Source organism: Pogoniulus pusillus, chromosome 32 (genome assembly GCF_015220805.1).
Source record: "Pogoniulus pusillus isolate bPogPus1 chromosome 32, bPogPus1.pri, whole genome shotgun sequence".
Lineage (NCBI taxonomy): Eukaryota > Metazoa > Chordata > Aves > Piciformes > Lybiidae > Pogoniulus > Pogoniulus pusillus.
Window position 1 is genome coordinate 7173923 of NC_087295.1, and position 26339 is coordinate 7200261.

Here is a 26339-nt window from a genome sequence, read left to right on the forward strand (position 1 = left end):
CCAGGAAGTCTAAAAATCATTTGTGATTCACCCCAAAGAAGATATGAAGGTCAGGTTGTTTGGATTGGTATTTTTGTTAACTTTGTTGCTGTAACAGATTACATTTCTTGGAGATTTGCAGTCTCTATCCCAAAGAGCTGTAGCCTGAAATTAAAAATTGATTGAACTAACTGCTTTAATTTGTTTGTTAGCAAACAGTATTGTTGTGAAAAGGCAAAAAATAAGTAAAACTTCTCCCACTCTTAGAAGTGTTGTGTGTTGCCTGAGTTTTGTATGGGTCTGAATCTGGAATTGATTTAATGTACAAAAAGACCTTAAGACCCATAAATGAGCACTTCTCTTCAAAAATAAGTAGATTTTATATCTCTTGAGTGATTTGATGACTCTGAGAGGGAAAATAATTCTTCATTCCACCTGTTTACCTAATAACCCTAAAGAACCTGCATTTGGTGTTTCCTAGTACATCTTGTTTTGTACTGATAACATAGCAGCCTCTGATGAGAAGATGTAGTGTTATAATTTTGATTCCCATCCTACTTTGCCTCCAGTATTTTGACAGCAGGAAAGAAAAGCCAACTGTAGTGTGTTTTGCTGGGCAAATGCTACCCAAATTGTTCTTCAGATCCTCTAATTTGTGAACTTACTGTGGTAAGATGTGGAATTGCTTTGAATTAGGTACAGATTGTGGATTCCCTTTTACCAAATTATTCTGGCCTGTAAAATTATAGATGTCACGGAGTGTTTTTGTCTTTGTGCCCACTCCTTCCTCGTATGATTGATGTTCTTGTTGTCTGAAGATGGCTATACTCTGGATACAATAACCTGGTGCAAATTGATAGATTCCTTGACAACAACATATACATATCTCTTAATGCTGTAAATTATTTATTAATAGCAGTAGGAAACAGAGTTGTATTCAGAAGCTGGCTCAAGCAGTGGTTGCTGTTATCACTAAATAACAACTGTATAAATTAGCTTTATCGTTAGTCTATTCAAAAGTTATTAAAATTTGTAAGCTAAAATTACAAAAATCAGGACTTCTTTTTGGTAGTTGTTCTTTTGTTAGTTTGGTTGTGGCATTTTGCTTATTTTTTAATTACAGAAAGGCAGAATGATCCTAAAAGTGGGCATGAAAAAATGAGGGAGGGGGAAGAAGACATCAAAAAAAGGTGATGTAGCAAAACGTGTGGTCTGGTGAAGCCAAATAGCTAGTGCAAGCAGGATGATGGGCAGAATGAAATGGAAATTAAGAGATTTGATTAAGAATTTAAAGAGTTGCAGTAGTCTTTCAGATAACATTAAAAGCAGGAACAAATAAGAGAATTAGGTAATTAAGGGAGATGGAAGCTGTAAAAAGAGGATTGATGTCTTGGTATCAGTCTTCTGGAAAAGATGCTTGTAGAGACAGTTCCAGCAGATGCATTGTTTTCTAATAACAGAAGATACTGTACTGTCAGGGACTGATGTGTTCAAAAGAGGCAGTGTCAGAACAAACTGGGTGTCCTGCTTCCAGTAGTTCTTAATCTGTTAGAAGGACAAGGAGGCAAGTATGGAAAACCATGAACTTACATCTCTCTGAAACACAAAAATCACAGGACTCCAAGCCTTAAGGAATGAGCTTAAGTGTTGCCAGTGATTGTGTAAAGCTATGAAGCTTCTACTTGAACTTGATTTGATAAATGTAGAGACTTCCAGCATTGGGGGGAAAAAAATCAAGCCTCTCCCCATAATTGGGACTGTAGGAGCAGCATACAAAATAACACATGGTACAGATAATACTACTAGCCATTTTTGTTCTTAGTGATAGTAAAAAAAGGCATCTTGTGAAGCTGGATATTTAAAAGTGGCAGTGCATTGCAGAGAAAGTTTTGCCTTTCAGTGTTCTGCAGAGTCTGCTGCTGTATCTTAAAAGCAAGATGTTGAAAATTAAGGCAGAGACAATTATGCATATCAGGAGAATAGGTACAGTTATTAATGTATTCATGCGGGGAGTTTGGAACAAGCCAGCAGATAACTGCTGACTTCTTCAAATCCCAAACTGAGTGATGTCAGTTGTTTGCTGTGCACCTTGGGATCAATATGTGGCAGAAACCTGATAATCAAATTCAAAGATAGCCTGATTTGTGGGAGAGTAGATTACAACATGACCTCGTGGTTGTTAGATGTGGAGAGAGATTCCATGCATTTCTGCCTTGCACTGGTGTGGCGCTTTGTAGTTCTCAGTGGAAATTTCATGTTTGCACAGATTGGTAACTGGTTGCTTCTGCAGAAAGAGCTGGCTATGTGGCATGCAGCAGGAGCTTTAAAAGGTTGTTGTGCTTTGCATGTGAAATTACTGTGATATCTGAGGTGGCCATCAATATGTAATCAAATGTACTGATGCTTGTAAGACTATGACTATATTAATTCTAAATACAAACTTCTGTAAGAATTTGGAATAGTTTTAAATTATAAAGCACAAGGGTTCAGTTTTGTAGGGCATTAAAGAAGTTATAGGTACGACTGGAAGTTTGCTTGATGTAAATCACAGCCAAGGAGCTGGTTCTCACTAAGCTGCCAGAGAGGACAGGTTTCCAAACTGTCATTCCATACTTCTTAGATTCACCATGCAAGCAAAGCAGCTAAGGAACCTGATGTGACAATTCTAATCTCTGTTTCTATTATACTGTGTTTGCAAGCAGAATTGTTACAATTTAATATTTAGAAAAAACCTCTGTAAAGTAAACGATACCTGGTTTCTTTCTAGACATTGAAACAGATTTGTGCCTTGCCCTGAAAAACTTCCAGTTAAGTCATCTGAATATCCAAGTTATGCCAATTTTCCTTTTTAGCTGAGTCATTAAACCAACAAAAAAATTTAAAAGGCAAAAAAAAAGGTGCTTGTATGAGGAAATTAATTGGCAGAATTGCAGATGTTCAGATTCTACTTCAGTGATGTAAAAAGAAGTGGGGTTTTTTTCATTATAATATAGGGAAAAAAGGGCCATGTTTTGGTACGTGAAGAAACAATTCTTGTTTCTAGGAATAAAGCAAATCAATCACCACAGCAGCACATGAATGCATTTGTGGTGCATAAATATTGTTCTCTTAGGAAATTTGCCAGCAGAGTTATCCCTTCATGTAACTTCTTGCCAGGCAGAATACATTTACATCCCCTGATGGTGGTGTGTAGGAAAAAAAACAGAGCTATCTCTAAACCAGCATGGTAAATTTGCCCTAGAGTATTACAGCTATATTGCTTACTGGTTGAGTAATTTATCATGGTGTAGCAGTATGTGCTGTTGATGTTCTTCAGAAGCAAAAGGTAATCTGTGTAAATGCGAAGTTTCAGGGAAGAGGCTCTGAAAAGGGACACCCATTGATTTAAAGAGAGGTGATACTTAGGTGAGGCTTCTCAAAACTGCCCTTATGTATTTAGGGGCAATCATATTTTAAGTACTTGCTTCATTTTGGCAGTAATTGTTAAGACTGAGTGAAGTGGAGGCACAATCCTGTAGAAAGTCACTTGTGAAATTCCCAGTCTCCTTTTGGCATAAGACCTATTCCAGAACAAAGGCTACTGGTTTAGGATTGATACTTTGTGGCAGTATTTCTTCCCAGAATAAAATACTTACTATATGAAGTGTAAACTCCAATTCTAACTGCATTAAATTTAATTTTTCTAATGCTGTTTGTGTCTAAAATAGAACAAATGATGTTGCAAACTTTCAGCAGTCAACTGCTTTATTCAGAAATAGATGATGAGACCAGTTGGACCTTTAAACTTCTTTTCCCAGCTCATGGTGCCAGTTTCTATCCTGCCAAAGCACAGCTAAGCAAGCGGGGGCCTCTTTCTGATACTGTGCAAGAAACTTGATTTTCATTTCTGCTGCTTAAGAAGATCTCCTAAATCTCCTGCTCTCTTTTGCTTTTCTGGAGACAGATAAAAGACTTTATGTGAGTGTTTTAGACCCAGTAAATTTACTCCCCCCCTCCCCCCCCCCTGCCTACTGGGTTTAGTGATGTATTTGGTGTTTTTTCTTAATATCTTCTTTCAATTTTTATTCTTACTGAAAATAATTAAAATGATGCTAATTATTCTGTGGAAGACTGAGAAAAGGTGACTCTCCTGTTAATCAGGCTTGCAAAGAGATTACAAGTAATGGGATTACTTTGAGTGACTTCTACTTTATTGTTTACATCTTTGTACTTGTTTCTCAGGGTCATATACACTTTAGAAACCTGATGGATAGGATGTGAATTTCTGGAGTTGTTTGTCAAAATATTGTAATGTTGTTTGAAGTCCCTACAGACTTTGCTGTTTTAATTTTTCTTTGGTTATGTTGAAAACATAAACATAATCAGATGCAAGAGCTCTTCTCATCAGCATCTGTGACCACTTCAGAGTGAAACAGTTTATTTTGTGCTGCAGTGACATTGTTGGTCAAGAACTCAGTTTCTGGCACAAACTGTTTGTAATTACTTTTGCTTTCTCTGGGAGAACACAAATAAGATGTAGACATTGACACCTCATGAATGCATTTAAATTTCACTTTATTCACCGTGACTGTAGCAGGAAACAATCATTGAAGCTTAAAGAACATCTTAAAATAGACAAACAAATGTTTCTTTGGGTTTGTATAAGTTGAAAAGTGTCTGCTTAGTTTAAGCACCTGAAACTTGTAAAGTTTTTTTGTGTGTCTAACCCCTGAACAGCTGATTTAGGAAGTGTCATATAACTTTACCTTTAAATTCTATCGTACTCTAAAGATTAACTGTGGGAGTTAAAACTCAACCAACCAAAAACCTTGAAACTGTGTCTGCCTGTGTCAGGAAGACTGAAAACTGTTGGAAACTCTGAGGGTACTCAAGTAGACTTATCCTGCTTGTACTGACATCTGTTTTTCTGTTCCTGGAGACAAAATAATCATCTAGCTGGGCCTTGAGTCTGATCTAGTGCACTTGTTTTCATAGTCGCACATTACACTGTGCTTTTTAAACACCAGCTAAACTTTGACACTCGTTGGCACAGCACAAGGAGACAGATTTGCTGTGCTTTTAGGCCCTCTAGAGTGTTATCAATAGAAGTGTTGCTCAAATATCAGTTGTAGGATTAAATACACCTTTACAGCTCGTTTGGAGAACATTGGTTTCCGCAGGTCACAGAGTAAACTGTGAACTGGTGAAAGTTGCCATAGGTGTGTTGCAGAGCGATTCATCTTGGCAACTCGTATTTGTAGAGGGTGCAAAATGAACTTGACCTTTGGAGTCTTAAGTTCTGGTGCTACTGGCAACAATGCTTTTTAACCTGCATCATGCACAACAAATGCGTGTTCAGTTCAGGAGTGTTTAAAATACAAGTATCACAAAAGGTGCATTTTTAGGGTGCTCCAGAACCACCCCAAATTTCAGAGACATCTTGTACAGGACTAATGTAGCTATGCTCTGTTAAGACGCAGAACCAAAAGATAGGTTTTCTAAAAACAAATTTGTGTTGCTGATCCACATTGCTAATTTGTTTCTCTGCTGCTCATAAAAGGTCAAAAAGACTTATTCAAAAGAGGAGGCCTATGTAAAATTCAGCTGGTTGACAAACTTCTTGGAGCCAAGCATGAGGCTGTTTTCTATACAGCAGGCTCCTGTCAGCACAGCTGTGTTGGTAAGGAGTGTGAAGAGGTGTGAACACTGACAGACTTAGATGTTTTGGCAGCAGCCATTAGCAAATATGTTATTATATTGACAAAACTTTTCTCTTGCTGGTAAAATTGGTCTGCTCAGAGATGTGTCTGCAGAAATGGTTGTACATTCTACTGTGAAGTATAATGTAGTCTGGAAACCTGTATTTGTCCTAGATTTGCAATGCTTTGCCAGTACTGAGGGGCTTTGGCATTGAGATAGACCAAACTTCCCATACCTATGAGTAATCTAAACTAGTAGGAAAAGGGTGGAAGCTGAAAGGAGGTGTGTGGAAACACAGATTGCTGATGGAACACCTTTCTTGTTGGTGGGATTGATGTCCAGAGAATCATAAAATTGTCAGGGCTGGAAGGGATCTTGTGGATCATCTAGTTTCAACTGCCCTGCCGTGGAGAAGGGCACTTCACAATACATCAGGGTGCTCAGAGCCCCATCCAGCCTGGCCTTAAAGACTCCAGGGATGGGGCTTCCACCACCTCCCTGGGCAACCTGCTCAGGCGTCTCACTACCTTCATAACATCCAATCTGAATCTACCCACTTCTAGTTTTGCTCCAAAATCCACGTGTGATTCAGATGTGCTATGGGCCTCTGGGAAGGTGGGCTCTTTATCTGAGTGACACTGAATCTTTGAGTTTGTGCTGCTTCTGTCATCAGTGCACCAGCAGCAGCTGGAGTGCCAGCCTATTTTCACTGGCACTAAGCATCCTAGCAGGAGGGCTTTGCTGGTTTTTTTTCCACTTTTATTTCTTCAGCCACAAATCCCAAAATTCTGTGAGTTCAGGAATAAAACAGTTGAAAACAAGTGCTGTTCTGAAACACTCTGTTCCCATTCGTTGTTCAACATGAAGCTTATACGAAGTTTAATGAACAAGTCATGATTGCTTTAAAAGCAAGTCATTCCTTGCTTTGAAATGAAGTACTGGCTTTCAGCTGTGCGTGGAAGTGATATTTTTCTTATGACTTCATGCTCCTTGCTTATTCTTTCATCTAAATAGCAATATTTTGTGTAAAATCTAAAACTTAAGGCTTTTGGACTCTGTCCTAATGAAGAACATCATAGCAGACAGAGAGCCTGCGACTTGTAAGACTTGACACTGGGTTAGTTTACAGTGAATGAAACCAGATTAAGCGCTGAAATCCTGGATATGAACAGCATAGCAACACAGTACAATTGTGAAGAGCTTACTGATGGTTTAATGTTTATTTTTCAGTAGCTATTATGCTTGGACTGGTGCCTAGCTAAGTTAACAGAAATAAAGCTGTAAGATTTTAGGCAGCTTCAGAAGCCTTGCAGTAGGCTTTTTGTGAAGCAGTATTTTTTGTGTTTGGGCTCTATTATTGTAAAGAGGAGACCCAGGAAAAGATCACCAAACATTTATTTGTTATTACTAAAGATTTTTTTACTGGCTTCCAGAGGAAACAGTTTTCAGGGAATCGCCTGTCTTAAAACCTTTCTTTTGTTTTGTGTTACTTTATTAATCTTTCTACCTTCCCTAACGAACTTTTGTATGTGTGTTTGGTTTATTGTTTATAATGGTGGGGTTTTGAGATTTCAGCAAAGAAATGGATACAACTTATTAAAATAGTGCAAAGACCCAATGTCTTTGTTGTACCCATTCACGGTATTTTCTGTGGGTGTTGTTAGATTGGTAGGAAAACTAAGTAGCTGGTGTTGACCTGACAATGTTTTCCAGTAGGCATATGGTCTTCATTACTTCTGCTTTTAAAATATTGTGATAAAATAAAACACTTTGTCAGTGGCTAACAAAGAAAAAGAAAATAGTTTTGGGCATAGAAGACATGAACTTGAAAAACAGCCTGTATTTTGTAATTTTTAGAAACCAAAATGGTGGCAGTGTCTGGCACTTCTCCCTGCACTTCAACATTAAAAGCATTCTGTATCCCAGTGTTTATGTCAGAGTTGGCTGAAACCCACTGATCTGCAAACTGTTCTGTAGAGGAAACTGTCATTGGAAGTTGTAGATTTGCTGCAAAGCAAGGGTGTGATGAGAATAGGTTTGAGGATAACAGTGTTCCCATAAGTGAAAGTTCCTGTACAGAGATGAGAAGAATCTCTTTTGTGGTACATGGGACAAGAAGTAGCTGTTAAAATTTCAGTCAGACAAAAAAAAAAGTGTCTAAGTAAATATTAAGAAAAGCTTTCTAGTAAATACATAGATGTGGTGGGTTTAGAGTTAACACTCTAGTTTAATTTGAAGATTTAAATGAAGAATTGTATTGGATACAGAAGAACAACAATAGATAAGTCTATACCAATCCATTTGTTTGCTATTTGGGATAAAGTCTGCTGTATAAACAGTTTTCTTCCCTTTGCCGTTCTGCCTCCTTCTTTGGTCTCACTCCTTCCCCCCTTTGCTCTGACTGATTTCTGCTGCACTAACCTTGGCTGAGTAGATAGCAGTTGGGGCCTTTCTGGTTTTCTTTCTTGGGGAGGAAGAAGAAAGTGGCAGTTGGCCCCTTCTGGGCTTTGTCCAGGGGGGATTTCAATGTTGTTTCTCAATTGCAAATAATTGTAAATATATTATGTACATATGTGTTATGTGCTCTTAGATTTTAGTTTGCTGTAAATATATAACTTCATTTGCTTCTAAGCCTTCTGAGCTAGTTTGGTAATTTTTATCTGGGGGTAATTTTCGACCTTCCACAATTCCTGACTTGTCCAGGGGTAGAGCCCTCCTGGATACTGCAAAGGTGGGAAAGGAATTGCTAGTGCTCATGTGATGACCTGCTGCAGTGAACACTACCTTTTCCAGAGGCGAATAGGAGGCCAAGATTTTGTTACCTCTTTTAAGTTAGTACACCTTTCAAAATGATTTTCTGAAAGCATGACTACAAGGCACTTACTCATGTACAACTGTCTTATTTTTACAATAATAATCAGTGTTAAATATTACATATCTGCTCAGGGTATATAATATATGATTGGTTGCCAGTTTCCTTTTTATTTTTTTTGATGCCAAACTAGAGTCATAGTCTTAAAGTATGTGGGACTAATTTTTTTAATGAATACTAACTTCTCTTACCATTCAGGATGAGACTCCCAAATACCTTGAAGTACATGGTCTGGAAGTAAAGACACCTCTGCTGTATCTCCTCTGCTATAAATTACTCAAATTCTATTAGCTTTATGGCAGTTCTGAAAACCTCCACAAAGTGTTGTTCCAGGATGAGTACTCTGTCCAGTGAAATGTTTGTTCAGTTGTTATATGCATCAAGAATAAGAGAAAAAATAATATAGTCATCAAAATTGGTCTGAAGGTTGGACTCAATGATCCTAGAAGCCTTTTCCAACCTTAATGGCTTTATGGTTCAGAGTAAGCAACTATTATCTGATATTTTATATTGTTTTTCTTTATTTAGAAGATATTATAACCAATAAGATATGAGTCAGGGAATTTGATTAGAGGTAATCGTGTTAGGAAAATCTTTATAGAAGGGAGTGGGCAACCAAAGATTGTGAAATATCAGTTCTGTACATTATGGATTTTTTTTAAGAAGGCAAAGGTTATTTTCAGATATGACCCTTCATAAAGGTTAAAAAAAAATCTGAATCTTGTGGCAAATATCTGTTAGTGGAAAAATATTCAAGTTAGGCTATACATTGAATTAACCAGTTATTAGATTCAGCTGTGTCAAGTACTTTTTGCCACTCCGTGTACTAAGTTCCTGTAAAAGATCAGCAACTCTTACAATTAACTATGCATTGTTTGATTATGAATCTGTTAGTGTTAAGAGTATTCAAGAGCAAGGTAGGTTTCCAAGAAAAGGCTCTTAACTTTTCTCTATATACACTTACTCTTTAGTGTTCTGTTAAGTTACTGCAACTTTCCACTTCCATTTGATCTGCAGGAACAGTTCATTTAAACTTCAGGCTGGGATTTACACCTGCATAGAAAGTTAATGTTGTATCAAGACTGCAAATCAATTCATGTTGCAGTTCATGGTTTCAGAAACAGGAGGTAAATGTGTGGTCTTGAGCTGAGTAGGGGGTGAGCTGTTCATGTATTTTGTGTATAAACCAAAGAGAATTAAAACCAGGCTCAAAATAGCAGTAAAATTCTGAGGTTGAAAGGACAGCCTGGAATTTTAAGAACAACATGTACTCCATATAACCTAATCCTCTATGGGAATTAAATTTTAGAGGTGTTTTTTGGAAAATTCTGAGGAAATACTTGGAAAGTTGTGAAAAAACTTTCGTACTAATTTTGGTTTTACTTGACACACTTTCCTAGCTTCAGCTCCTGGAGGGGTTATGTATTTGATCCTAGAGTGAGAATTCAGAGTCATAATGCACATACTCATGTGTGCAGACTTGGATGCTCAACCTCTAGATGTAGCAGAATGCTTAAGCAAGGTCATCATCTTTACTGATCACTTCATCAGTTTGTCTGTCACCAAAGCTGTGTACAGTCACAACAGTTGAAAGTCTGATCAGGTAATACTTGCTTCTGAGATCATGTAGAAGAGTTCCTCCTGTTAGATTAGGAAGCTGCCTTGAAATTGTGAGTGACAAGTTAAGCTTTAGCTGGCTTAGCGAAAGAGCGTCTCTTAGGTAATTACAGTTTAGGTTAAGGAGGGAAGAAGTGCTTTCTTTTATGTGTGGCATGTTGAAAAGCTAGAAAATACGCCCCAGAACTTTGCAGGCCTGATTAAAAGCCTGTTAAAAACCAGGCTTGCATTGTTTGAAATAGTCTGTGGCTGTGTCCCAGAAGTGTGGTTGGTGATTTTAGGCGAGGGTTGTGAGGCTGAGTACGCAGATCACATGAAAATTGAATGGAGTTGGACAACTGGCAGAGGCTGTTGTTTGTCCCCTTTGAGGCTTTCAGTAGCTAAATCCTAGCACAAAGTTCTGTATTTGATATTTTGTCCTTGCCTTCCAATTTATAACACCTGACTTTGTTTAAAATACAGGGTTAGAAAGTCTAAATCAGCATGTGTAAAAAAAATAAGAGGCAATAAAGTAATTGCCATATTGTACACATCCACAGTCATCAATGGGGAAATGAACTGTTTTTGTCAGACTGAGCAGATTTTATGCCTGCTGACTTCAGGTTAGTCATTCGTGGTTTTTAACTCCTTTCATCTCTCTTGACAGTTTGCTCTGACTTCACCTTTCTCGTATCAGCTCTGATCTCCTGTAAGCTTGCCTACCCAGGAAGTTGTACTTCCTTTCCTCTTGACCAACACATGGCAAGCATTTTCCAAAAGTCATTACTGCTTTTGCTAACGTGTTTGGCAGCTCTGACATTGCAAAGTTTCATATAATGCGTCTGTTAGAGTTTGGCTTTTCTCATCACAGAGAACTGCTTATGTTCTTCTGCTTGTTTCATTAATCTTTATTAAGTAAAGATGTAAGCTGTCTTTAATTGAATGTTTTCTTTTGGCAATAGAACAAGTCAAAAGGTGTTTCTCATTAATTTGTTATTCAGCAGGGATAGCCATCTATCTGGATTGAATTTGTGACAATGTTTAGTCCCTATTTGTAGAAATGCCTGTGTCGAACATATTTTTCTGTGTTTTGCTCAGAATATCCTATGCAGGCTGACTTTATAAAGTCATTTGTCATGTGGGAATTGAGCTACAGGGAGTTGGTCCGTGTTGACAGCATGTCTCCGTGTTGGTTTTTCCTCTCCTTTTAGCACAATGTGTTTTATATTTGGCCTTATAAAGTTTTATCATGCTATCAAATCATGAAGAAGTGCAGAAATAATGACTTTTGGTTTTCTCTGCCATGTGAGTCAAGTATTTTGGACAAAGGTCATAATGAGAAATGCTGGCCTTTCTTTATGACACAAAATAATATTCAGACTTCTCTGTCTGTGTAGGTAATTACAGGGCCATCATTAGCCAGGTTGGACTGGATGATCTTGGGAGTCTCTTCCAACCTGGTTGATTCTATGAAATGAGAGTAGGGTTTCAGGTGTTGCATGAGTTCTTTTGTCATCCAGTGCTTATGCTTTTAGTAATTTTAGAGGATTTCCTTCTTTCTCTGTGATTTTGTGGAAGGTGCAAACTATATTTGTGACCCACTATCCTGGGGAAAAAGTTAAACTTCATCAAATACAAAATCCATTGTGCAACAGCTTGAGAAATGCAGAATCATTTCCCTTCACCTTTTTAAAAATCCTGAGTGACTTTGAGGTAATGTTCATGAAAATGTTAGTTTTGGAGTGATTGTCTTCTACATTTGAGTGTCTGTTTATCCCAAATGCTTTGAGGCAGCTCCTAGCTGAAACAAATTGCTTTTTGTACATGTTAGGAGTCCTGTCATTGTAGTCTGTGTCTCTTGAGCAGGGAGAGAGGGTGTCCAAATGTATGTTCAGTACCCACCTTGGAATGGCATAGGATCTGCAGCCACATGGAACTTCGTCTGGGACAAAGTTGTTTATTTGGTTTGCCTGCTTTCTTAAAATGTATGAAGAATGTCTGCCATGACTGTAGCTAAAAATCCTGCTGTCATCAGGCAAAAATGAAGCAAAGCTATGCTGTAGCTGACACGGTATTATAAAGCTAAACCTGGAAAGACACATTAGTCTGTTTCTCTAACAGACTTCTTTTCAAAAACACTTTTTTTTGCTAGCATTTTCGAGCATCTGGCATTTGGCAGCTTCACTAATAACACTTTTGTGCAGTCTAACAGCTCTTACTGTTATTACATTTTTCCTGATCTTCAGCCTGACCTTTCTCACTTCATAATATTTAGTTCAGTCTCTCTGAACAGAATCATTTAGGGTGGATTCCAAAGCAAAGTGTGTCTCTCTTATGTGATAAATATATTGACCATTTTCAAGTGGATAAACTAGCTGTAGTTTGTTATGACATGTTATTTTCCCCAAACTTTCATCCCATACGATGGCTGCAAATATTATCATTTCTCCTGCAGTGTGTTCCAAAGCTTGAGTGCCATCATCACATGGCACTTGTACACTAAGCACAGAAATGATTACCTTCGCTGTCACAGCTGACTTCTGTGTTTTTGGACTGATTGGCCTCCTCTCATCAGAGCAGAAATGTCACACTGACCCTGGAAAAGTAGCTGAGATTTATTTCCCATTGAAGGGTGTCATTATTTTACTGAGTCCTCTCTCAAACAACTTGAAAAAAATAGGGGAAGAAAATGCTTTCAGATGTTCCCTTTGTCAGAAATTGAGTAATATTAATCATGATGTAATTTAATTGGATAATAGCAGCATTCTCGCTCATAGTTTTAACTGGAATGGATCTATATTGCCAAGATTTACAGGAAATGTGTTTGTTTCAATTGATTTCACCAAATGAGTCTTCAAACGATTGCAATCAGTGTCTTGCATAAAGTTCTGTATTGTCCCTAGCTAGTGATGAGGATTGTAGTGCTATTTTAAGTTACTGTTTATCTTGACACTATTATCATTGAGTTTTGCTAGATAAGTATTTCTTAGGTATCTTGAGTCTTCTGTTGCTGCTCTGTATCAAAGCCTTGACCATCAAACAACTGGTGGCTTTTTCAGAAGAGCTCCGAGATGTATTATTAGCTGCCTTATTTCATGAAAATTTGACATGCTCCTCCACAGGAAGAGGGATACACCCTTTTCTGTGTCACATTAAGCACGTCTCATTTTGAATATGTCATTGTTTGTTATGCTGCAGACTAACAAATAGTGGAGATGATATTAACTAAGATTTTTCTTTCAAAAGTTTGGAGCTACAGATTTATCTTTAACCATTTGGAAAGCTCTGAAAAAGAGAGGGTGTGAGATACATAACCAGTAAAGTCACTTTCTCCATTCTTGTCTGAGGTGAGAATACAGCACAGCTGGTGGAAATGGTGAGGGATACAGGACTGCTGGTGGAAATCTGTGGTGTGTGCTGTGGGAATGCCTACCATAAAAGCCCATATTTCCCTTAAGCTCAAAGCAGCCAGTGCAATTTGTTCTTTTGTACTTGTCTCATATCCACTTAATTTTCCTGTTCACATAAAGGTAAAGACAATAAAGTTTCACTTTCTTACATAGAACATGAACTTGGCTTCAGACTGAGAACAGGAACAAGAAGATTTACATGTGACTGTGCTGAGTAAGCAAATAGTCCTTTAGTGGACAGGTAGAGTTTGTGGTTCTGGTGGTTCCCAGTGCTTGCCATACAGATGAAATAATGCCTTGACACTGACAATTTTTGTCAGGTACATGTAGATCTTCTTGGAGGATATTGTGTCTCGTACCTAATATGGTTGCAAGACTGATGCAGAGCAGCTCATACTACAACAATTTTGAGGTCTAGATATGTGAGGATGTGCCAGGCAACGGAATAAATTGTGCCTTCTTAGTGCAAGGTGTAGACTAGGCATTTTGGAAGTCAAAGAGGGGATTTAGATAGCATCTGGGTCTTTCCAGATTCCATTTTAAACAAATGTAAAGCTGATTGGGCACCTCTACAGCTTCCCCTCCACCTGAAATGATTTAGACAACTTTTTATTAAAATAAATTTTAAATGATGCTGTCTCTTCTGTGAAATACGTTCCTTCAAATGTATTTCAGACATAAGGGTCTGAAACAGTCTCCACTGATAGTCTAAATAGTGATGGCAGCCTAGGGAGGCAAGCTCCACTAGAGGGCAGTTCAGAGCAAGAGTGTCAGCAGTTGCCTTGTTTCCTCTTCAGAAACCATTGCTGTAAAAATCAGTTCCTTCTGTATTCAGCAGGACTTATCTTTTTAGCCTGAAGTATTTTCTCTTGTACCTAAACTTAATAAGCCACTAACTACATTATACTGAACAGGAACCTATTTAGGGTTAAGTGGGTGGAACTGCAAATCTATGCTTCTGCATGCTAAGTTTGAGTGGGAGAGAATGGTATTTGAGCAAACAGACTTTGGCATTTTTCTATGCTTAAGAAGTTATTTTATGTATTTTTATACACACACGTACATATGCATGCCTGTGTATATATTACAGTTACAGGAAGATCTCTGCACCAGGTTGAAAACTTTCTGAATATAATTTTGTGCTCTCCTTCAAACTCTTTGTACCTGTGTTCAGAGTTATTCCTGAAACTTCTGCTCCACTGCTCCATTCACCTGTGTGGTTTACTACAGCAATACTGCTCAAGCTTAGACTTATGTCTGGAGGTCTTTCATCGTTAGAAATAACTGTTTGTCACTTAACTCTTAGAGTTCAATGGCTAGTGCAGCTTCTGGGTGAATGCATTCCTGTTTGGACTGCCCTAGGTAATTCTGCTTTTGGCAGGGGGTTGGACTCGATGATCTCTGGAAGTCCCTTCCAACCTCTAACTTTCTGTGATTCTGTATTTGATATGTCCACAGTGCCTGAGGCAAACAATTTCCAATGGCAATGGATTTTTGTCCCACTTTTTCAATCCGGAATTCAGATCAAAAGCAGAATTACGTATTTTTTTCCTTCTTAATCTGTTGTGACCTGTGGAAACTAATTAAACACTTCTCAGAACCTCTAATTTTAACCAGAAAGTCGTTAAATACTAAGTTTTGTTTTGAAATCAGGCTGTTACAACGTGTGAAAAGGACTTAAAAATTGTATTTCTGAAATGGCACTAGAAAAATACATGACTTATTGTCTGTCACCTTTCCTGAATATGGTGTTTGAGGCATGGATGTTTGTCCTTACCAGAAGAGCATTGCAAAGCACTTTATAGTTGTTCCATCTACATGCTAAATGTTTAATTTTCAGATGTTTTCTGTTTATGAAAACATTTGTGTGAGCAGATGTGTTGAGATGTCTTTTCTTTGTTAATAATTGAGGCCAGTACATAATTTCTCACTTACTTCAATATGCTTTTCACTATTCAATTAAAGTTGTTTTGAGTGTTTTGGGTTTTGTTTTTTAATTGAGCAAGATTCTGGTTTTGAAGTGGTCCCACACATTTCAATGGTTTTAATGCTGCAGTTTGTTCTGGTGGAGAATGGTATATGCCTTGTGAGAGCGCTACAGAGTATTTTGGGTCAGTCCACCATATTTTGTTTGAGTCTGGTTATGTTTGAAAACAAAACCACCTATTTTCTGCAAACTTTAGTGTGCAAACATGACAGGAAATGTCACCAGTTGCTCTTCAGGGTCTCACAGTCAGATGTTGTCAGACATGATTTGGAGTAAAAGTGGATAAACCATAGGGCTTGAGTTTTTTCTTCTTTCTTGTAAGCAGTGAACACAATACAGATTTGAACATAAGGAAAGTGTTGAGTCCTTTTCTTGTGCAATGTTTGTTTTGAGGCTACAGTCAGTGTGCTGGCAGTACTCCCCTGGTATTCCTTGCAACACAGTATGTATAGGTTGAGTTTCTCCTCAGCTTTGCATAATGTGGATCTGATGTCTCTAAAAAGATAGGAGGTAGTTAAGATAGTTTGTGGTAAGATGGGGAAATCAGTGTAGCTTGTGGATATTGTTTTGCTTGGAATGATTTGCTAAATAATTGGAGTAACAGAGTGCACTAACTTCAGTTTGGAGTGATTATTATTTTCTTATGCTAGACATCAGAAGTCACTTAGAATTTTGTACAAAACAGTATTGATATAGATGGAGGACCTAAGGAAGGTTACACTAATGAGTAATGATTTTTGTGTGTGTAATGAACAAAGTCACTGTTTTGACTGTCAAGTCTAGCAAACAGACTCTTCATATAGAAAAAGTTATTCCAGGAGAATAGTTAAAAGGAGTTTAGGAGACTCTGAAAGTTTTATCTTCCAGTACATGTTGTTGTTTTTATTTTAATGTTGTCTTCATAGCCAAGAGCAGTACAGAAACATTGCCTGAAAAGTGGCAGCCAAACAAGGAGTCTTGTGTGTGACAAATATATTCTGTTTGCTCCTGTAATTAGGGGATACTTGTATAAATACCTGAAGGGGGAAAAGAAAGCATGAGAATAGCTTTTGAATTTGCTATGTCTTGAAGGAGGAAGAGGAGAGACCTTAAATATGCTTAAGAACTCTAACAGTTTCTGTTAGTTCTGGTAATAACAACAAAACATGTTGCTTCTTCCCTGTTGACTTCTCCCTTTTTTGTTGATGGTTGGTAGTTCCAGAAAAGAAATCCACACTTGGCTCTTTAACCACCTAAGGTCATTGCATCTTACAGGCTCAGTACATTAACTGCTCCAGTTGCAGCACTGAGTTATTAGGTTATGCTGTGATTGACAGACAGGGAAATGGCAGGGAAATAGTTGATATCTGGATTTGTAACCTCTTCAGTTGATCCTGAAAGACCTCCCCAACTGGAAGATTTTGTGGTGGTTGTTAGAAGAATGTGGTGAGTTGAAGCAGAGAAGAGTAACAGCATCCTTTTGAGTACAGCTGTTAATTGTATAGCTGAACAAAACTCTGTTTATGTAATTCCAATAAAGTTTGTTATATTTTACATTTCATTGTTGCTAACTCTTGGCAAGCACCTTGTGTGTACTTGCTGAAGGGCAAGCCTTGCTCCCTGTTGTAAACAATGTTTTATTTTGAAGGTAATTCTGTTTGGATGTGAAGTACAGTAAAGAAAGAGGGGAACAATTCATGTGTCTAAACCGTAGTGTCATGCATTTAGTGTCATTTGATGTTCAAAATGCCTTCATGGCAGAGTGAAGACACAAAGCAAGTAATATAGGTCCTTATGGACAGCAACTGGAGGCCTGGAGGTGTGGAGATACAATAAAGACTCTCAAGCAACATCTGAGTCCCACCTCAGCTGACCCAGCAAATTAAAGGAATTCTCTCCAAAGTGAACAAAACATAGCAAGGCCAGGAATGTGCCTAGAATTCATGTCAGACACCTCACCAATCCACACAGCATAAATCCAACAATTCACTCTTAAAAATATGCAAGAGTAAATACAATACAATAGCAGTCATGAAATACCAGTTGGGTCCTTTTTGTACTCAAACAGTAATATGTGTTTATCATAGGATCATTTCAGTTGTACTTGCCTTTGATTGCATTACTAATCGTTCTCTCTCTGGTTTAGGTTATGGTCAGACTGGTCCAATGGTTCAGAGAGCTGGATATGACTCCATTGCAGCTGCTGTTTCTGGTCTCATGCATATCACAGGACATGAGGTATGGTGCTCAACTTATGTTGTTAATAGAATCTTTGTGCTGTACACTAGAGCTTGGTGTTGCATGGAGTAAGTCGTCTTGGAGGGCATCATACGAAGAGTGGCTGAGGAAGCTGGAGTTTAGTCTGGAGAAGAGAAGGCAAAGTGGGGTCTTACTGCTCTCTACAACTGCCTGGAAGGAGGTTGCAGTGAGGCTGGTGTTGGTCTGTTCTCCCAACTAGCTAGCGATAGGAAATGAGTTCAGATTGTGCCAGGAGAGGTTTAGATTGGACATTAAGAATAACTTCTTGCTAAGGGAGTGGTGAGACATTGGAACAGGCTGCCCAGGGAGGTGGTGGGGTTCCTATCCCTGATGCTGTTCAAGAAGAGTGTAGATGTGGTGTTTCAGCACATGGTTTAGTGGTCATGGTAGTTGGGTTACAGTTGGACTCAGTGATCTTAAAGGTATTTTCCAGCCTCAGTGATTCTATAATTCTATGATCTTGGATCACGAGAAGACATGAAGTTGGGTGCAGTCCTTACTGGTTCCTCTCTTAAAATGCCTAATGGCACATACACACAAAGTAACTATAGTGTGCTTTTTTGCATTCTGACCCTTGTGTCTGTACAGTGCAGTGCTAGAAACTTCATGCACACCTGAAAATACACCAAACAAAATTACATGGGAGTATGAACTGTTAGAAGGGGACAAATGCTGTTGCTAACCCATGAAAAAATGAAAAAAAAAACCCACCAAGGTTCTTGCAGAGCTTTTCACTGCTATGTTAATGACAGAAAAGGCAAGTGTTACACTGAATAATTGCATGTAAGCTGTATTGTGAGAGTAATAGTTCTCAGAGACCGTTATGAAGATGGATTTTATTAAAAGATTCTATTAAGATCTATGCTGGAAATCCAGATGTTCACATCACCTCACCAGGATTAGAGGCAATGTAATCATTGGAATCATTTAGTCATTGTTAGTAACAGTTCCATCTATTCACTGGGGGCTCCTAACAACTCATTCAAACCTGGTCAGTCTCTTGTGTGATTAAAGTAAACATGGTAAAACTCTCTTCTTAGTTTTCCTTATTTGAAGTTGATCGTGTACTTCATCAGTTTTCAAACCCATTTTCTGAGGTGCTAGAGGGACAGTTTGGAGTCATTGACCACGTAAGGTTTTGAAACAAAAGAAGCCATTGTGCCTTTTGTTGTTCTAGTGAATATCTACTCAAGTGGCCTGGAAATGATTTTGCATGCTTTAATGTATTATTAGTGACAGAATCTTGTTGTGTGTTCTAAATTTATGCTCCTAGCATAGATTAATATCTTCACAGAATGGTTTAGATTGGGAGGGACCTTGAAGATCATCTAGTTCCAAGCCCCCCTGCTACAGGCAGGGACACCTTCCATTAGACCAAGTTGCTCAAGGCTTCATCCAACCTGGCCTTGAATACCTCCATGCAGGTGGCATCCACAACCTCCCTGGGCAACCTGTTCCACCTTCACTGTAAATAATATCTTCCTAATATCTAGTCTAAATCTGCCCTCCTCATGCTTAAAACTATTCTCTGTCTTCCTGTCACTACAGGTCCTTGTAAAAAGTTCCTTCCTATCTTTCTTGTAGACCTCTTTAAGGTACTGGAAAGCTGCTAAAAGGTCTTCTTGGAGTCGCCTTTTCTCCAGGATGAACACCTCAGACTCTTACAGCCTGTTCTCATAAGGGAGGTTCTCCAGTGCTCTTATCATCTTCATGGTCCTTCTCTGAACCTGCTTCACTATTTCCACATCCCTCTTGTGCTGGGGTCAGCACACCTGGAAGTAGTACTCCAGGTGGGGTCTCACGAGAGCAGAGTAGAGGTGGAGAATCACCTCCCTCCTCCTGCTGGTCTCACTTCTTTTGTTGCATCCCAGGACATGGTTGCCTTCTGGGCTGCAAGTGCACATCATGAACTCTGTGTTGAGATTTTCACCAGCTGACACTCCCAAGTCCTTCACTTTGAGACTGCTCTGATGGGATTGGCTTGTATTTAAAATTCCAGTAAGCCAGCTTGGAAAAAAAAAAGAGAGTCTTTTATCAGTCAGCATGTAGAAAAACAGCCAAAGTAAAGAAGAAAAAGGAATGTTACTCACTTTTCCATGGTGTTTTTCTTTATTAAACCTTGAATTCTTTACTGAGCAGATAACATGGAATTCATATACTACAACTTGGGGGAGAAAAGAAAGTGACACCAGATGATGTTGGTTTTGTATGGCATTGTGGTAGTTATAGATAATCAACATGATAACATCAGTCTTAACAGTGCTTTGTGGAAACTTCCCTGCAGGAAACAAGCCACTGAATGTGCCTGCAGGATGGTCTTAGAGGTTTCAGCTGATGAAGCAGTTGAATTAGGAATTTGAGCAGCAGCAACAAAATATCTACATACATCACTGAAGTGCTTCATTTTGGAGCGTCTTAATGTATATTTAAGTTTTTCTTCAACCAATACACAATCCACCTCAGTATTTGATCATTCAGACCACACTCTTCAGTTTAACTTCAACTATACCCTCCTTGTTAGTGAGTATAAGATCCATCAGTGCTTCTCTCCTATTTGTCTCATCCACCATTTTCATCATGATGCTATCATAAGTACACTGAAGGAACCTCCTGGACTGTGGCTGGCTGGCTGAGTAGGTCTTCTAGCAAATAGTTGGATAGTTAAAATCCTCCATGAGAACCAGGATCTGTAATTTCGAGGCTGCTATCACCTGCCTCTAGAAGGACTCCTCAACTTCTTTGTCCTAATCAGGTGGCCTGTAATAGACACCCACAACTGCATCACCCATGCTGGTGCCTTAATTCTTGCTCACAACTTGCTCCTCATCTGACCCTGGACAGAACTCAGGACATTCTAGTTGCTCTCTCACGTAAAGAGCAACTCCACCTCTTTGCCTTGTTGACCTGTCTTTCCTAAACAGGACACAGACATCCATTACCACATTCCTGCCATGTGAGCTGTAATTGCCATCAGATCATAACCCCTTGACCAGTTTAAGAGGGACAGGGATCTGCTGAAGAGGGTCTAGCCGGAGGGCTATGAGGATGATTAGGGGACTGGAGGGCATGGCTTATGAGAAGAGGCTGATAGACCTGGGACTTTTTAGTCTGAAGAAGAGAGACTGAGAGGGGATTTGATAAATGTTTATAAATATCCGAGGGCTGGTCAGGAGAGGGGGGATAGGCTCTGCTCACTTGCTCCCTGTGATAGGACAAGGAGCAATGGGTCTAAGTTGCAGCACAATAGATTCCACCTCAACAGAAAGGGGAACTTCTTTACTGTAAGGGTCACAGAGCACTGGAACAGGCTTCCCAGAGAGGTTGTGGAGTCTCCTTCTCTGGAGACTTTCAAGGCCTGTCTGGATGTGTTCCTCTGTGATCTGTGCTAGATTGTGTGGTCCTGCTCTGGCAGGGGGGGTTGAACTCCTTGGGTCCCTTCCAACCCCTAACATCCTGTGATCCTATGACCATACAGATTCTGACTCCTCTTGTTTCTTCCCCATGTTCCATGCATTGGGATGCAGGCATTTCGGGGAGCATGCTGAGCCCAACCTGGGGGTATGAAAGGCCTTCTGATTTTTGTTAATACCAGAACGCCTCCCCAGTGGTGCAAACCCAGCTACAGCCCCATCCCTCTTCAAGTCTAGTTTAAAGCTCTGTGAGTGATCCCTGCTTAGTTCTTATCCCTTTCCTCCCTTCCCCCCATGCAGTGTAAGCCTTTGCCACTTACTGCCATCAACTCTGGTGTCTTACAAACAGCCATGACCAAAGAACACAAAGCCCTGCCTGTAGCACCAGTCTCTGAGCCAGGTATTTACAGACTGGATCCTTCTATTCCATTCCATGTCATCACCTGCAACTGGAAGAAGAGAAGAGAAAATAATTTGTGCCCTAAACTTTCAGCAACTATCCCAAGGCCTTCAAGTCTGTTTTCATTCCTTTCAGACCATGGGATGCAGCCTCCTCCCTGCTGGTCTGGAAGTTCAATAGGGGGTAGTAGTCTTATGTCCACACCAGGTTGCAGTCCTGAGACATTTAAAGAGCCTGCTGAGACTGTGGCTCTGCCCATGCCTTGTCCACTTCTCTCATGAGAGTCACTGGCTGGCTGAGGAGGGTTGCTACTCTCTCCATGAGACTTCTGTCTTCTGAGGAAAAAAAAGACCCTGTGGCTCTGTTGGGCTGCTATGGGGACTGTTCGTCTCTGGATGCTGAGCTGATCTCTGTGATCTGACCCTACCATCACTTTAGGTGACACAATAATGTCATACTTGGCACAGAGACTGGATCGTATGCTTAATCAGTCTGAATTGTTTTTAAAGATTATTGATAGATGGCTCTCTGAAGGAGTTCTGAATGGCTTGCTATTACTATTTTTTTCTCTAGAAAAGAGTTGTTAATGAAGTGACTTAGTACTGCCTTCTTTGAAAAGCTTCTGAGCAAAGTTCTGAACCTGGAAATAAAGCTGTCACTTCTGTAATCTAGCAGAGTCATAGGCATAAACAAGTGCGCCAAACCCATTCAGCATGTGGTGGGATTCTATCTTTAAATCATACTTGCATGTGCAGAAAACTGCTCAGAATTCAAGCTCTTACATGTGTCTTTAAATATCTCTTGACCAGAACTGTGTGACACCTGTGAATTTGGAAATTCTAGTGTATTTATAAAAATTTACAAGCAATAGTGGGGAATCTGTTTGGTGTAAATCTGTACCCGCAAGCTTATTTTGAATGAAAGTAGTTGCTTCAGGCCACAGTCAGTTTTTCTTTACATAAATTAAAAATAGCCTAAAAGGACAAACTTTACCCTGATGACACTTTTATGGTCCTGGAAGACATAGTTTATAGATATTTCCTGGTTAAACACCACATTCAAGTTTCATATTTGATGAACAGAAAGTTTTTCCTTAATAGATTCAGACACATCAGTGCCAGATGAGTATCCCTTTGAAAATTTCTATGACTCATTTAGGCAACAACTTGACATTAATTAAATAAAACCCAATTTGGTTTCCTTCTCCAAGCAGATTATTAGGTGCAGTTTTCAATATTCAGAATGTCTTTGTTCATGCATTCCTTTTTGCTGAAGAAACAGTTTTGTTTTATGGTCCATGAGACAGCAAGATATGAATGGGATCTATGCTACCAGAGGGGTAGTCCCTCAGCTTAAAACCAAACAAGCTACAACAGGGTACACATGGTATATAGCTTAGAGCTGTTGAAGAATGTAGTCATTGCTGGTTCATATTAGTTTCAGCAGCTCTTTTCCATCTGCAAAGACTACTGGACTTAGAATGTTTTTATTAAGCATGTCACTTCAGAACAATTTTCATTTTTAATGGATCATTTTTATGTTGCAGATGTAAGTTTGGGAGGAGAAATTTTATCTCTAGGCCAGAACATGTTGACAAATCATAAGGAATTTAGCAAAATACAAAAATCAGAAATAAAAGTGTGAACTGGTGGTAAAATTGAACAATAGCAAGCACAGTGACAGTAGAAAAGGTCTGTTCTAATGGAGTGAATCATCATCTTTTCAAATCAGTGAAGGACATGTCCTGGTGCTGCACCTGATTAGAGTTCAGCTCAGGCCAGTGCTTAAAGCAATTCACCCTGTTTAGGGCTACAGTCTGTCTTTCTGCCAAAAGAGTAACATCTCTTTTGACTGGCAGGGGTGGTTGTGGTGATGTTTGCTACATTAAAAATAATTTGTCTAAATAAAAACTACTGCACAGATCCCTATTTTGCTGAATAAAAACTACTGTACGGATCCTTACTTTGTTCAGGGAGGTAGTATATTGTTAGCTACACAGAAGTAGTGCTGTGTTGTTGGAAACTCCAACTAAAGGAAGTATTTCTATGTTTATGTGTGGCTTTATCCTTAATATAAAGGAGCATCCTAGGCCTTATTCTGCAGTGTAGCAATGAAAAACTGAATGAATGCATTTCACAGTATGTACAGCTATGCTTCCTGTCCCGGGAAGGTTGGTTTACAGTCTAGGTGGGCATTAGGAGCTGCTTTAAAGGGTCAAAAACTGGCATTGGTTCATGCATCTTAGCAGAAAGACCAGGAAAGAATAGAATTTTTGGGGACTGCTGCAGATTGTGGAATGTTAGGATGAAGTAAAACTGATGTATCAAAACCAGTAAAGGAATACAGCACTAGTAGTACCTTGAAGAGTTCTATGAAAGGATGTTGTGAAAGCACTTTTAGAAATGAAAGTGAACTTTTTACTCAGGCAAAATGTTTGCTTTTAAAACATTAGTTGCTTAGTATTTGATGAGGAAAGTGCTGGAATCAAGGCTTAAAAACGATGCCTTGAAAGTGTAGTTTTCTCTATGGAGGGTGAAATTAATAATGCTTTGAAAAGAGTGGGAGGACAGTTTTTGGTATGCATTTTTCTGCACATCTGTTTGTAAAATCGTAAGTCTTTCTGATTTCTCATCCCAATGTCTTGGCTGTAATGAAGAAAGACCAATTCATGAACTGAGAACTTGCAGCAGGTAATGAGGGGCAGATTGATTTATTTTTTTAAATCTGTATTTCTCAGTGGTAGCTCTAAAGAGCAAAAAACCTTTTCATATGCTCATTTGGTATTCTCAATAGCTGTATGCGTATGAAAATAAAGAACTTCCTTTTCTGGTTTTCTCCAGAGCTAGATACAAAGATGGATGGAATATTTGAGTTGTTTATTCTATTGGGACACTGAAGCAGCTTAGTGTGGACAAGTGTGGACAAGGAAGATATAAGAGATTCTTCAAGAAATAGTACTTCTTAAAACAGTGTTCATCTTAAGGATGTGTGGCTTATACATCATAGGTTTGGATTGGAAGGGACCTTGAATATCATCTAGTTCCAGTGACCCCTCCATCACTGGCAGTCCACTAGACCAGGTTGCTCAAGGCCTCATCCAACCTGATCTTGAACATCTCGAGGGAGGGGACATCCACAACTTCCCTGTGCAACCTATTCCAGTGTGTCACCACCATTACTGTAAAGAATTTCTTCCTAATATCCAGTCTAAATCTGCCCTCCCTAAGCTTCAATCTGTTGCCTCTCATTCTATCACCACAAGTCCTTGTAGAAGTCCCTTCCCAGCTTTCTTGTAGCCCCTTTAAGGTACTGGGAAGCCACTTATAAGGTCTTTCTGAGGCTTTCTCCGGGCTGAGGATCTCCAATCCTTACTGAAATTTCAATGACAGTAACTGAGAATTGGTTTTTTTTCTTATTATTTTGTGGTATTTGATACAGGTTTTATAATTTTACTTAGTCACTTTTATGATATGAATCAAACAGCAGCCTTTTCTATCTTAGCACTGTACTACAGACTTTTATTCCAGAACTCACTTATACATGCAATATTATGTTTTTTTTCCTTAAAATAATGTTAAATTTATGTTTGACTTGCTATCAGACTTAGGTAAATCCTGGTAGAACACAAAAGATTAACAAATGGTGAAGATAACTTCAGTTTTGTTTTTTTTTTTCACCTGAAGCTAAGACACCTCTTCTTTATAATTGTCAGTAAATGTAATTCTCTCTCTGTCTTAAAGTGTGATCAGAATTAATGGCTTAGGCATGACTAATTGAAGTAGTTCTGTAAATACAGTTTTATTGAATCTGCACTAGATGAGTTTAAAAGCATTTATGGGAACTTCAGCAAACAGTTATTATTTATTGATTATGCTAATTTTAGGTTGGTTTATGATGGGGCTGAAACAGTCCTCTTAGCTTTGCACTGCTACTTGTGTTCAGGGCAAGCAATTGCTGTCAAAATCTGAGCATCTGACCTTAAACTTTCCAGAGTGGGAAATGGGAGAACATCCCAAACGAAGCACTTTCAAGTTCCTGTGGTAAAAGCCTGTTTTGAAATTAGAAGTTCATTTTGACATTGATTGCAGAGGTTCCAACAATTAGGGAAACCTTGAAATACATGATGTAAAATGAAGGTTCTTCCCTTGATGGTGGAAAAAGGGATGATGATATACTGGGAAAGGACATTTGAACCAATAATTTTCTAGTGATTATTGGTCAGAAGGTCAGGGATTGGCATGTATTTCCATGTGTAATGTGTACATGTGTAAACAAATTTGGTTTTGTTTTCCTAATAGAAGCCTGGAGTCTGTATACTGGGAAGTACAAACCTCAAGTTTGGTTGGAGGAGAGCCAGAATGGGAGGGGAAAAGAAAAAAGGAGTCAGGAGAGCGAAGTGATATGCTTCTGCCTTTCAAACAGTCATGAATCATACCGTCAGTTTGGTTGGAAAAGACCTTTAGGATCATCAAGTCCTACCATTATCTAACACTACCATGCCTGGTGCTAAACCATGCAGCTGATTCAGCGTACTGTGGACATTCTTTAGACCTTTGACTTTTAGGAATAATGAAATTCAGCACTCACCAGTTTCTTTTGTCTCTAACAGTATCTTTTTACTCTCTGCATTGATGAGTATTATGTTAAAAGGCCAAAAAGTAGCATAATAAATCATGCACAATTTGCACTCTGGAGCACTGCAAAGTTAGGGTATTGTGTAGGTGCTGCAAGAATATCTGGTTTTCAGTGGTGGTTTTTACACTTAAGT

At 38.9% G+C, this 26339-nt stretch overlaps 1 protein-coding gene across 11 annotated transcripts in view; it reads left to right on the top strand.

Moving 5' to 3' along the window:
- SUGCT (succinyl-CoA:glutarate-CoA transferase) overlaps window positions 1-26339 on the top strand; it is a 334539-nt gene that overhangs the window by 21762 nt on the left and 286438 nt on the right. For all 11 annotated transcript variants that reach the window (XR_010308108.1, XR_010308109.1, XM_064169956.1 and 8 more), the window contains one exon: window positions 17649-17740. Coding sequence is in view for 9 of the 11 variants with exons in the window: in XM_064169956.1 (XP_064026026.1) it covers window positions 17649-17740 (92 nt within the window). In the remaining 2 variants the exon portion in view is untranslated. The remainder of the gene's footprint in view (window positions 1-17648; window positions 17741-26339) is intronic.